General features: G+C 33.8%; 1 protein-coding gene across 11 annotated transcripts in view; it reads right to left on the bottom strand.

The window, feature by feature from the left end:
• The window catches only part of HERC4 (HECT and RLD domain containing E3 ubiquitin protein ligase 4), a 112,255-nt gene that overhangs the window by 11,076 nt on the left and 87,920 nt on the right, over positions 1-13,259 (bottom strand). For all 11 annotated transcript variants that reach the window (XM_054690214.1, XM_054690220.1, XM_037495906.2 and 8 more), the window contains 4 exons: positions 12,274-12,441; positions 11,909-12,052; positions 1,834-2,000; positions 1,137-1,203 (listed from right to left, as the gene is read on the bottom strand). In XM_054690214.1, coding sequence (XP_054546189.1) covers positions 1,137-1,203; positions 1,834-2,000; positions 11,909-12,052; positions 12,274-12,441 — 546 coding nt within the window. The remainder of the gene's footprint in view (positions 1-1,136; positions 1,204-1,833; positions 2,001-11,908; positions 12,053-12,273; positions 12,442-13,259) is intronic.

The following is a 13,259-nucleotide window of genomic DNA, read 5'->3' as shown; positions in this document are numbered from 1 at the left end:
AAACAAATAACAAATAGTTTTTTTTTTTTTTTTTTAAGTTTTGGTTTTTTTTAAAGATTTATTTATTCATACAAGCGCTGGGTACAGTCAGAAGCGCGGGAGGGTGAGAGAATCCACCAGAGCCAGAGCGGGGAGCAGAGCAGGCAGAAGGACCGAAGTACACTGCTGAGGGGAGCAGCGGGCGGCAGGAGAAGTCTGCGCGCCATGCGGGACCCTCCTCTAGTGACTGAGGAGCAGCCGGGGATCGAACCGGCTCTGCAGAAGCTGCGGGCAGCTTCCCAACCCAGCGCTCAACCACTGCGCCACAGGGGAGGCCCAATAACAAATAGTTTTTAAAAAGAAAAAGAAAACTGAAAGTTTTATCTTTTCCCCAAAAGTCTAATTTATAATATTCAAATATTATTCCCTTACAAAGTGATTTATAAACCTTAATGATTTTTCTCTTCAATTGTCAACTAGTCTACTTCTGCTAAATTCTTATTTGACATGTAGCTTTGCATGTGACTTAATCAGTTGCTCAACACCCCCTCCTGAAATAACAAAATTCAGCATTTTTACAAGATGTACAACTTCATTTTCCAAATACTATTCCAATATATTTGCATTTGCATTATGGTTTGATATCCAACAGTGAGTAAGACAAGATGGTCGAGGACAAATATTGGTGTGAAGCAGAAAGGGATGCCTGAGTGGGAATTAATTTTAAGTGGTCAGTTTTTTCATGAATATTCTCATATTACAATAACCTTTGCTTCTCTAAATACTCCTGTAATTGCATATTCACAATCAAAAATTTGAATAAGAGGAGCCCTACAACTGTAAAGATATTTAGCATGATAAATTACAAAGCTTTGAAGTCACAGAACTCATATAACGATCTCTAATTCATGATTGTTTTCAGTTTTCTTCATCTATAAAACAAAAACATTAATATCAATCTTATGAGATAGGATTGTTATGAGGATTAAATGAAATAATGCAAGTACTGTGACTAGCACATAGTAAATGCTCAATAAATGTTAGCTAAAGGGTTCTTCAAGAATTCTGTCCATGAAAATAAAGAAAAACCAAAGGGTATAGCTGCTAAATAAAAGGAATGCTGAATAATTAGACTACCCAGCATCTTTCTATCTTACCGTAAAGTTCAGACAAAATGTTTCCTCTATATCATCTTCAGGATAATCCAGTAATTGTTGCATACTTCTGCAAAATAATATATATGCTCTTTTGAGGTAAAACATCATTGGGTACTTTGACTACTTTGATTATGAATAAGTATCTCTCATTCTTGATAAAATCCTTTCATTAATATGTACTTTTATATCTGTTTCAGAAAGGTAAGTATACAATAGCAAATGTATAAATAATGTTGGAGAATAAAATCACAATAAGGTTCTTATCTCTTCCTCTGAACACAAAGGCCATATAGCTAACTATTTTCAACATTTGACCTTATTTATATACATCTTTCATTTATTTGATGTAATAAAAAGAAACTTTACATATTCCAGCTAAAAATAACAGTGATCAGAAGTAAAAATCCGAATAAATCATTTACTCACAGAAAACACTCTCTTCCTAAATTTATTATTTACTATTTACAAAGTTTAATGTTAAACCACTAAAAATTTAGCAAATGCCTTTATACTCATAAGTCTTTCACTAGAAATTTTTGAATCTAAGTAACAATGGATTTTCCTTAATTAGAAGAGCTTTTGAAACTTTCATTAATTCAAAAAGAACAAAATAATATTATCTCTAAAAGGGAAGTTTTCTGCTCACTCCCCATGTACTATCCCTTAAACTTCACCCTTGCCAATTTTTACAACTAACCTCCCAACATCAGGCACAAGTTCTTTCAAATCATCCAGGGATGGCTTCTTTTTCAGCAGTTTTTTATACAATGCCAAAGGAAAATGGAGGTCCACAATAGTAAAATTATAAATTGCTAATCCACAGATAACACCAATCAAGTGGAACAAATCACTGTCTTCAAATGTCTAAAAATATAAAGGAAAAGAAAAAAGTGAAGCGTTGCCATTCAAGTTAAAACACTGCATCTTTTCTGATTACAAAAACACATATCTGTAGTAGAAAATTTTGAATTTTCTATTTTGAAAATAGAAATATTTCAGATTTTAAAATGTCTATTTCATTCATGAGAATGAATAATAAATAACAAAAAAAATGTTCAATCTCATTCTATTCTCCCTGGGAAAATATCACTGCTGGCATTTTTGCACATTTCCATTCAATGTTCTAAGATTTAAAACTAAAAACCAACTACTATATATAAAACTTCACAGCTGGCTTTCCCCCCAAAAATGTAAGCACTTCTACATCACTAACCATTAAATTAATAAATGTTTCCAAGAATATTTTTCTGATTTGAAAAATTATATTCAAAATTTGGAAAATAAAGAAAAAGCATAAAAAAGAAAATGAATAAACACCTCACCTGTAGTCCAATCAGCAAAAAATAATTTTAAATTTTTGTATGTATTTCCAAGTTCAGAAAAATAATTTAAAAATATATTGACATGGCTTTCTCATTTTTCTAATTGTAACAGTATTTTTATGTCATTAAATATTCTCCCACAACATGAGTTTTAATGATTGCTTTACGTTACATGAAAACACCATGGTTTGCTAAATTAGCTATACTGCTATATTTGGATTATTAAAAACATTTGTTAAATTTAATATTTAATTTTAATTTTCAGGTTATATTTTTGTTCCTCCATATGTGCACATGTTCTACTCACCCTGATTATTAAAGCATTATTTTCCCCCACCTTCAGAGAAGTAACATATGGTTGCAGGAAATTCAAGAAAAATATTTTTTTATTATGTGTGAGCTCTGAACCTGGTTTAGTCATTAACATCAATATTTTCAAAGATCAGGTTAGTATTTATTTCACAAGGTTGTGATACGATTAAATGGGGGTAATGTGTGTGAACTGCTGTTAGCTGATTTCTGAAGTATACAATGAAAGCTTGATAATGTTAGTTATCCTAACTAGCTAGTAATTTCAAAATAAAATGAACAATCTTTTATGGATAATTTTATCCCATAATCAAAGGACATTTCAGCATACCACCAAATCATTTTTCTCTACACATATTCCAGTTTACACTGCTATTTGTGGTACACTATTTTTCCAAATTTTCATTGTATGTACACACTGAACACATACAAACACATTTCTGTCTGAGTTAAAAAATCACAACTTATTTGAATATGTATTTGTGACTATCAGAGATATTGAAAATTAAGGATTGATGTATACACATGAAATGCCATTTGTGTACTTGGCCCATTTATATTTGGGGGGCTGTTTTCTTTGAAATTTAATTATTCACATATTAGGGGTAATATATCTCATCACATTTGTTATATATCTTAGTCTGTTATTTTTGTGAAAAAAAATATTGAGCTATAACTGACATATAAGTAACATACAAACTTTGGATCTATATGAGTCAATATGTATATATACTAGGAAAGGATCACCACACTAAATCTAGTTAACATCCATCCCTGTACACAGTTATATTAAAGTAATTGTTTGTATGTGATGAAGACAAATTAATCTTTTTCCTTTGTGATGTCCTACCTTGTGTTTAAGTTTAGAAAGTCCTTCTTAAATAGGGCAGAATGAATAATGTGTTAATCTGTCTGCCTCCTGAAATCCTGAGAATAATGGAGTAAAAACAGTACAAACCCATATCAAAAAAAAAAAAAAAAAAGATTAATAGGGGAGGTGTTTTCTAACACTAAAGCAATTAATATTTCAAAATATAAAAGGCAGATGGATGGCTAGTAACTGATTCAGTAAAACAATTAAGTACAGCATTTTATAGGAGAAAAGTCAATGAAAGACAAGCTAGTTTGTGCTGCAGGTTCAGGAATAGGAAGTACTAATCAATATCTCTAAAGTCAGAGGTATATATCAGCTATTTCAGTTGGTAAAACATAAGTCAGTGAAAGAGCAATCAGAATGAGAATAAAATTAGGATGCTGGGTGGAAAGTCTTGCTTTTGTGAAGAGGATGAAGGTTCTGGGATCTGAGAGAGCTAATGGTAAAGATACTGCATTAACAATAGAAGTAATCAAATGAAGATGTATACAGTAAACAATGAGAATCCTAGTTTCCCTTTAACAGTGTTCAGATACAACTAAAACACTGACAGCCAGTGCACTACAACCTTTCTTGAAAATCTAAAGGATAAAACAACCTATATATATGCTGATATTTAGGGTTCTACCTCAAAAAGCCTCGACTCTAATCACTCAGTGAATGAATGTAGTTTTTAAACCATAAATGTGTATGGCCATACAAACAAAGTACATACATAGTTTTTCAGTGCCATATTTTAAATTGTGAATAAACAGCTAATGATCACAGGAAAAAGAAGAAACAAGAAAGCAAAAGAAATCTAGAGGAATAAGGTATACTAGGGGAAACAAACTAACAACAACAAAAAAAAAGCTGTGTCAAACAAAAGCACCTTTTACAAGGGGAAAAAAAAAAAGAAATATACACTGTCCTTGAAAAATCCCAGACATTGGATTTATTACACAAAGACTTTCAATCAACTTTTATGTAGCTCAAAAAGCTAAAGAAAATCATGAAAAAACAACTAAGAAAAGCAAGTAAACAATGTCACATAATTATTATCAACAAAGTTACAAAAGGGATTCCCTGGCTGCCTAGAGGTTAAGTCCCAGTGCTACCAAGCTATTGCTAGCCACTGTGGCATGAGTTCAATCTCTCGTCAGGGAGCTAACACACATGGCACAGCAGACCTCTTCTGTCTTGCCTGCTGCTCCCCTCAGCAGTGTATTTCACTAAATCTGCCTGTTCTGCTCCCCACTCTGTCTCTGGTGAGTCCTCTCACCCCCAATACCTCTGGCCTATACCCCAGTTCTTGTATGCATAAGTAAATTAAAAGAAAACAAAATTTCTTCATCATATATTATTAAAATAATAAACTAACAAATTATGAAAAGGAAACAGGATTCCTGGAGTTATGAAATACACTAGTTCATTAGATTGGAGCAGGTAGAAAAAAGAATTGTACACTAAAGATAGGTCAATTGAGATTATTCATACTGAGGAAGCATGAATAGAGCCTAAGAATCTGTGGGAAACAATCAAGGGTACCAGGAAAGAGAGAAAGAGGAAAGACCATCTGAACAAATGATTGAAAACATCCCAGATTTGACAAAACACATAAAAACTAAATATCCAAGCACTCAACAGACTCCAAGAATGACAAACTCAAAATCCATACCCAGATATCTTATTATCAATATTAAGAGTCAATTTCAAAGAGACTATTGAAAGTAGCAAAAGAGAAGCATCTCATCAATAAAGTTAACAGCGGATTTCCAATCAGAAACTGTGCAATAAAAAGGCAGTAGGGTGACATATTTAGAGAACAGAATGAAAGAACTTTACAGAGAGAATTCTATATGCAGAAAAATATTAAGAAAAAAAAAGACGGAATTCATATCTACTAAAAATGGAGCAGCAATCCCACTCCTAGGGATCTACCCAAAGGAAGCAAAAACACTGATCCAAAAGAACATCTGTACACCTATGTTTATTGCAGCACTATTTACAATAGGCAAAACCTGGAAACAACCCAAATGCTCAAAAAGAGATGACTGGAAGATGTGAAGGAAGATGTGGTATACATATACACAATGGAATATTATTCAGCAATCAAAAAAGATAAACTCATGCCATTCGCAACAATGTGGATGGAACTAGAAGGAATTATGCTCAGTGAAATAAGCTAGAAGGAAAAAGGAAAATATCAGATGGTTTTACTTACAGCAGGAATATAGGGGAACCGAATAAGACATCATTGTAAAAAAAAAATAACAGTATAAAATACAACAAAGCAAAAACAGACAATTATAAATCAGAGACATACTGCAGGGGAGGAGGAGGGAGAGGGATCAGAGGGAGGGAGGGAGGAGCACAAGGGACTGAGGTGATGGTGCATGGGTGCATTGGGGAAGGAAACTCTATGAAGACTATACCTGAGGGGGTAGGGGGAAGCAAATATTGCTTAAAAATGAACAATGATGTAAAAATTTTGAAAAAAGAAAGAAAAGACTGAGAAAGTTTGTTGCTTCTAGATCTTCCCTTACACTCTGCCCCCCAAAATGCTGTTAATATTAGTATTAATCAGTCAATATTATTAAACTTTTAATGTTAGCCCCCTTTTTTCCCCTATATGGTGAAAAGACAAATGCATAAAATAAATTCATAAAGTATAAATCCACATTAATGGGCACCCATGTGTAAAGCTGTAACTTGTGAGGATAATAAAATAAAGGAGGGCAAGACAGCTATTCTAGGAAGAAAGTTTCTGTATTCTATAGACATTGACTTAGTATTAATTCAAAGTACATTCCTACAAATTTAAGATTTTAATTGTAACTCTCAAAGCAACTAGTAAGAAAATAACAGAAAACTTTTCAGAAAAGGAAAATGAGAAAGAAATCAGAACACAAGGGAAAAAATCAAACACAAAAAGTGAAAGAATAAAGAGCAAAGATATAAAACATATGGAAAACAAATAGCAAATGACAGAAGTGCTTCCTTATCAGTAATGACTTTAAATGTAAATGAATTAAATTCTACAATCAAAAGACAGTTTAGCAGAATGGGTTTTTAAAAATTATTTAATTACATACTATTTATAAGCCTTACATAATGGTATGCCATGCAAATAATCGTTGAAAGAGAGAAGGGCTATACTAATATCAGACAAAACAGACTTTATTTTGTTACCAGATGCCCAAATGAGTTATTGATAAAAGTGTAAACCCACCAAATGATGTAACATTTACAAACATATACAAACTAACAGCACAGCCTTCCTAATATATGAAGCAAAATCTGACAGAATTGAAGGAAGAAACACAATTTTAAAATAATAATTGAAAGTTTTTATACTTCACTTCCAGTAATGGATAGAACAAACAGAAGATCAATAAGGAAACAGAGGAATTGAATAATACTATAAACCAATTAGAACTAACAAATATAGAACACACCACCCAAAAAGAGGAAACTATACATTCTTCTCATGTCTGTAGAATAATTTTCAGGATAGAACATATGTAAGGGTCACAAAATTAGTCTCAATAAAATTTTAAAAGGCTAAAATCACTAAAAATATCTTCTAGATCATAAGAGAATGAAACTAGAAAGCAACAACAAAAGGAAATATGAAAAATCCACAAACATGTGAATACCCTAAAACTAATGGGTCAAAAAAGATTATCACAAGGGAAATCAAAAAATTAGAGGCCAATGAAAATGAAAATACAACATACAAAAATTGACGGGATACAGGAAAAGAAACATTGTTAAAGGAAAAAATATCTCAAATAAATAAACTAACTTTAATTCTAGAGAACTGTAAAAAGGGCAAACTAAACCCAAAGCTATTAGATGGAAGGGAACAATAGAATTAAAGTGGAATGAAAGAACTATAGAATGGAAAAACAATATGCAGAAGCAACAAAACTAAAATTGATTATTTTAAAAGCAACAAGATTGGGACCTCCCCGGTGGCGCAGCGGTTGAGCTCTGGGTTGCGAAGCTGCCCGCAGCCTCTGCAGCACTGGTTCGATCCCCGGCTGCTCCCCGGCCACCTGGGCCACGCCTGAGGAGGAGGGTCCCACATGGCACGCAGACCTCTCCTGCCGCCCGCTGCTCCCCTCAGCAGTGTACTTCAATCCTTCTGCCTGCGCTGCTCCCCGCTCTGGCTCTGGTGAATTCTCTCACCCTCCCATGTTCTGACTGTACCCAGTGCTTTTATTTATTTATAAATAAATAAATAAATAAATAAATAAATCTTTTAAAAAAAGCGACAAGATTGACAAGCCTTCACTTAGAATCACCAAGAAAAATAGGGGATTCTCAAATTATTAAAATTAGAATTTAAAGTATGTTTAGTTATTGTAATACTAGTGTTAATGTTCCCATTGTTAGGCAGTAAATGTCTAAGTATGGAATATTTTATCCTGTCAATTATATAAGGTAGCAAGGAAGATACCAAAGAGTTCCAAGGTTGTGTTAAAAGGACTCATGTGCCAACTTAAAGAGTTCTCCCTGGACAAAATCGGGATGATATGAACATCAATAAAAAATATAATAATTGCAATGGATTGAAAAACATCAAATATGGTTATTAAATCCATGAATAAAATATTTGAAAACATAACCAAAAAATGAATTTTCATCAATTGAGTATGCTAAAGAACAGTCATCCTTTTGAAAAACAAGTAAGAAGTTCCTTTCCCAAAAGAATTGTAAAACTGAAAAAATAGTACAAATGGAAAAATTTCTCTATATAGAAGTACCCGTTAAACTGAGAAAGAAATGTTACAGTAGCACCACCATGTAATTTCTAATAAATTAACAAGCCTAGGCACTGATCATTAATGACTGCTAACATCACAAAGGACAGTAAACCTCCTGGAAGAATGAATAAAAAAGTATATCAAGATTTTTAGAAACAAATGCAAATATTATATTCAAATAACAGAATGCGCAGTTTTATAAGCTGAATCATACATTTTACTGATAGTCTCTAAATCAGGAGGCAGCAATCTTTTGTAAAGAGACAGATGCTAAGCATATATTACGGGGTTTTTTTGCCTCACAGTCTCTGTTGTAACATTCAACTCTGCCTCTGTCAACTGTACCTAGAAAGCAATCTTAGAAATAGGTAAATCAGAGAGGATGACTTTATTTACAAAAACATGCTGGGAAGAACTTAACTCATGCTCTAAATAAGGGGGAAAAAAATCAATGTCCTTAATTAAAAATTAATTCTTCCCAGAAGAAAAGCTAAGTTTAGTGATTATTCTTCAATTCTCAAATCTATCAGCAGAAGAAACAATCAACATCAGTTTCAAGTCAGACTCTAGCGAGTAGTGAGGGAATACTACTCAAGACTAGCTCCAAGTGTGTGCAGTTACACGAAATGGCTTCACTTCCCAGTGGAACATTTTCTGGAAAGGTGCTGACAGACTTTAACAATGAAGGAAAGATCACCTTTTTAGATCTGTCTCTAGATGACATTAGAATTCTTAAACAGACAGACCACACAAACACTGAGAAAGAACAGGAGACAGAACTTAAGAACTCTGTTTCAAGACAGGAATCAAATACTCATAGATATCACCAGCAGAAACAAGGGTGGAGAAAGAAACCATGGTTAAAAACCCATACCAATAATCTTCTGGACTTAAGCCTGGATGAACTCCTTCAAATAAGGAGGAAAAATGCAATGCTGGCTATAAGGCTCAAGCACAGAAAAACAGAGACCAATAAATGTGGAACCAGCATCAACTGGAAGAAACTCAGGGTCAATTGGGAAGAAAATCAAAATTATTAGGAAAGATCTTATGGCCAGAGAGCTCTCATGGGCACACAAAAAGTTCTCATGGCTAATCAGTGATATCTCGTGACCAATCTGTGGTCATGTTCATTCAGAGAGAATTCCTATTCCATCAGCAAGATAGCATTACCTGTCAGAGAGATCTCATTTCCTAGCAGAGAGGCCTCATAGTGAATCAAAAAGATCTCATGACCAATCAAGGAGAAATCAAAGATACTAAGCAGTGGGATCATCTAATATCCAGCCTGCATTTGACAGGAATTGTATAATAAAAAAAAAAAAAAGAGAGAGAGAGAGATGAATACTTCCAGCTACCGACAATAATCAAATGAACATGAACCAAACAACAATACTGAAAAATGATCTCAACTCTAATGAAAATGATGAGGGACATGAAAGATATATGATACAAGTTACAGCTTTATTTCTAAAGACTAAATATATTATGACCAAGATTTCTCTGCACCAGCCCAGAGGAATATACCTGAAATTCAACTTTCAAGTAATGGGTAATCGGCTTTTCTCTCCTCCATAGACTAATCTTTCACTCAATGAGAGCTTCTCTAAGCTGAAAGTGAAGAAAGGATGATGATCAATCACCAATACCTAAAGATCAAAAAGTCCTTACCCTTAAAGATTTGCTGCGAATAGGGATGTTGTAGTGAATTTTATTCAAAAGCATATATGTATATATATAATCTTATAGTATTTAACTTTTTATTATTTTTGATAATGTATTTTTCTTATATAAATTCTGATGTGCGTAATCTGTCAAAACTGTTAACATAAAAAAAGATTACCTTTGTTTGCAGAAAAGAACAGAAAGATGAAGAAGAAGGAAGCTAAATTAGGATAGGAGATTTTAGGAAAACTGCCATATTTTCAGAACTGCATGTTTCAACTTTAGAGAATGTGTTTCTTTGCTTGTTCTTTGAACTCTAGAACACACACATGAATACTAAATAATCTTCATTTCATCATTAGAGTAAGGTAACTGGTAAGTATCTATTATGAATAAATAATCTGTGTCTCAAGAATCAGTAAGATTGAATTCTACTTTTATTATTTTCCAAATCTGTATCCAAGCTTTTACATTTTTGGTAGGAATTTAAGCTTTACTTTTTTTTTTAATTTTATATATTTTTTACATCATTTTTCATTTTTTTAAAGATTTATTTATGCATACAAGAACTGGGGTACAGGCCAGAAGTATGGGGGGTGAGAGGATTCACCAGAGACAGAGTGGGGAACAGAGACAGACCGAAATACACTGCTGAGGGGAGCAGCGAGCATGTCAGGAGAGGTCAGCTGCACCCTGTGGGTCACCTCCCTGGCCGGGGATCGAACTCGTGCTGCAGTGGCTGCGGATAGCTTCACAGGTTGCATCTTAAGCCCTTGTGAACCAGGGAGGCCCCCATTTTTCATTTCTGCACAATGTATGCATTTTCATCTTGGTTATAGTCCCCATGCAATTCCCACTCCCCTTTGTCTTGATCCTACTCCTTCCTCTCCCCCAACCCCCATAGTGTGTGTCTGGTTTATAGTTGCTTATTGATTTTGATTTTCACTCTATTATAATTAGTCTTTTTCCTGGTCCCTTATTTAGGTTTTCTAAATTCCTGCTATGAATGAGACCATCTGGTATTTTTCTTTTTCTTTCTGGCTTATTTCACTAAACCCAAATGCCCAAAAATAAATGAACATGTGCTACACATACACAATGGAATATTATTCAGAAGTCAAAAAAGATAAACTCATGCAATTTGCAGCAACATGGATGGAGCTGGAAGGGATCATGCTCAGCAAAATTAAGCTTTACTTTTGACATGAAATTTATGAGAACTTTAAACTGTTCTACTGTTATTTTTTAACACATTAAGTTTTAAAAAGTTTAAATACAAATATGAAAAACAAAAACACATCATTTTCAGGCTGACCATCCCTCAATTTATTTCGCTAAGTTGAATGTGTGTTTTCATGGCTCTGAATCCAAAAGTTTATAATTTGTCAAAGTATAGTAAGGCAGATCTCTAAAGTATTAGGAATTGAGTAATAGCTACTTATTGAGTTAACTTGATATATACAGATATTTTTTAAGATACAATCTAGCTACATTTTAAAAGATTTATTTATTATGCATACAAGAACTGGGGTACAGGCCAGAAGTGTGGGGGTAAGAGGATTCAGCAGAGACAGAGTGGGGAACAGAACAGGCAGACTGACTGAAATACACTGCTGAAGGGAGCAGCGGGCAAGTCAGGAGAGGTCTGCTGCGCCATGTGGGTTGCTCTCTGGCCAGGGATTGAACTCGTGCTGCAATGACTGCAGAAAGCTTCATAGGTTACGTCTTAACCCCTATGCCACCAGGGAGGCCTGGTATATATAGATATTGATACACACACACACACACACACACACACACACACACACATAGGTGTTACATATAAGTAATTTAGACAATTGAACTTTTTACCTTATCAGAAAACCAAATGAGCCTGGAATCTTCATAATACCTAAACATGCCATATTTAGGATCTAGTAATTCTCTCATGATGAGCAAGAAAAATTCTTTGCGTACCCCTCCTGCATCAACAGCATCTTCTCCAACAAATATAACCTAAAACAACACAAAATGCAAACAATGAATGTAAAAAAATAAAAATATATTCTGGATATCCTGTAACATGTTTATTATGGAAAAATGTTTAGGAACTAATAGTTAAAAAAATTGAAGTATATAATATTATTGATCAGCTTTAAAGATATACCAAAACCAAATAAGAAAACATTAAAAATAGTACCTGGAAAAAACTTATGCAATAGAAAATGTCAAATTACCTTGAGGGGCTTTTTATAGTCTATATTTTTTGTTTTCCTAAGAACTTCCATGGCATCTCCTACAATATTTTCTCTACGCACCACTAGAATTAAGCAGGGATTCACAGATTCAATCACTGGGAGAAAAAGAGAGGAGACATTCTGTCTGTGGGCCTGGTCAATAGCCATCTAGAAAACAAAAGATAAAAATTTTAATAACAATGCTATAAAAAAGCTACGGTGACTGGATAACTTGTACTTATTATCTGCAGATATTCTGTATTTCCTATAATTGTTCCTATATTACTGGATTCATATAACTCTTAAATACAGTATCTAGGATAACATAAAGAGTTTAACTGTATTCTGAGCATAAAGAATATTCTTTTGAATTTTTTATATCAATGAATAACTAATAGCACCATTACGTAAACATAACTATAATAATAATGATAAATCTGGGTATTGTTGTTTCTCAAAAAATAACTAGGGGTCCTCCCTGGTGGCGCAAACAGTTAAGCATCAGCGCTATGAAACATTCGACAGCTACTACAGCACAAATTTGATCCCCGGCCAGGGAGGTGACCCATACAGTGCAGCAGACCTCTCCTGTCTCGGCCACTGCTCCCCTCAGCAGTGTATTTCAGTAGATCCACCTGTTCTGCTCCCAACTCTGTCTCTGGTGAATCCTCTCACTCCTATATCTCTGGCTTGTACCCCAGTGCTTTTATGCATAAATAAATAAAACTTATAAAAAATAACTAGGATTGGGAGTGAGGAAAAAAAGAAAATCCCATTAAAATAAACCTATAAAGAGAATAAGTGACAGGGTAAAGCGGCATTATAGAAATTCACCTAATAGAGTGATCACTGAATGTGCTCACAAACCAAGCATTTGTCTTTCACCACTTAAACTCTTCTTATGGCCTCACCCACATCATGTACTTATTCTAAAATGGTGATTAATATTGTTTTAACAAAGACCATCCAAAAAATGGATTATTAGC

This window comes from Talpa occidentalis, unplaced genomic scaffold (genome assembly GCF_014898055.3).
Source record: "Talpa occidentalis isolate TD23 unplaced genomic scaffold, MPIMG_talOcc4v2.1 talOcc4.8, whole genome shotgun sequence".
NCBI classification, from domain to species: Eukaryota; Metazoa; Chordata; class Mammalia; order Eulipotyphla; family Talpidae; genus Talpa; species Talpa occidentalis.
This window is presented reverse-complemented; position numbering and strand designations above follow the sequence as displayed.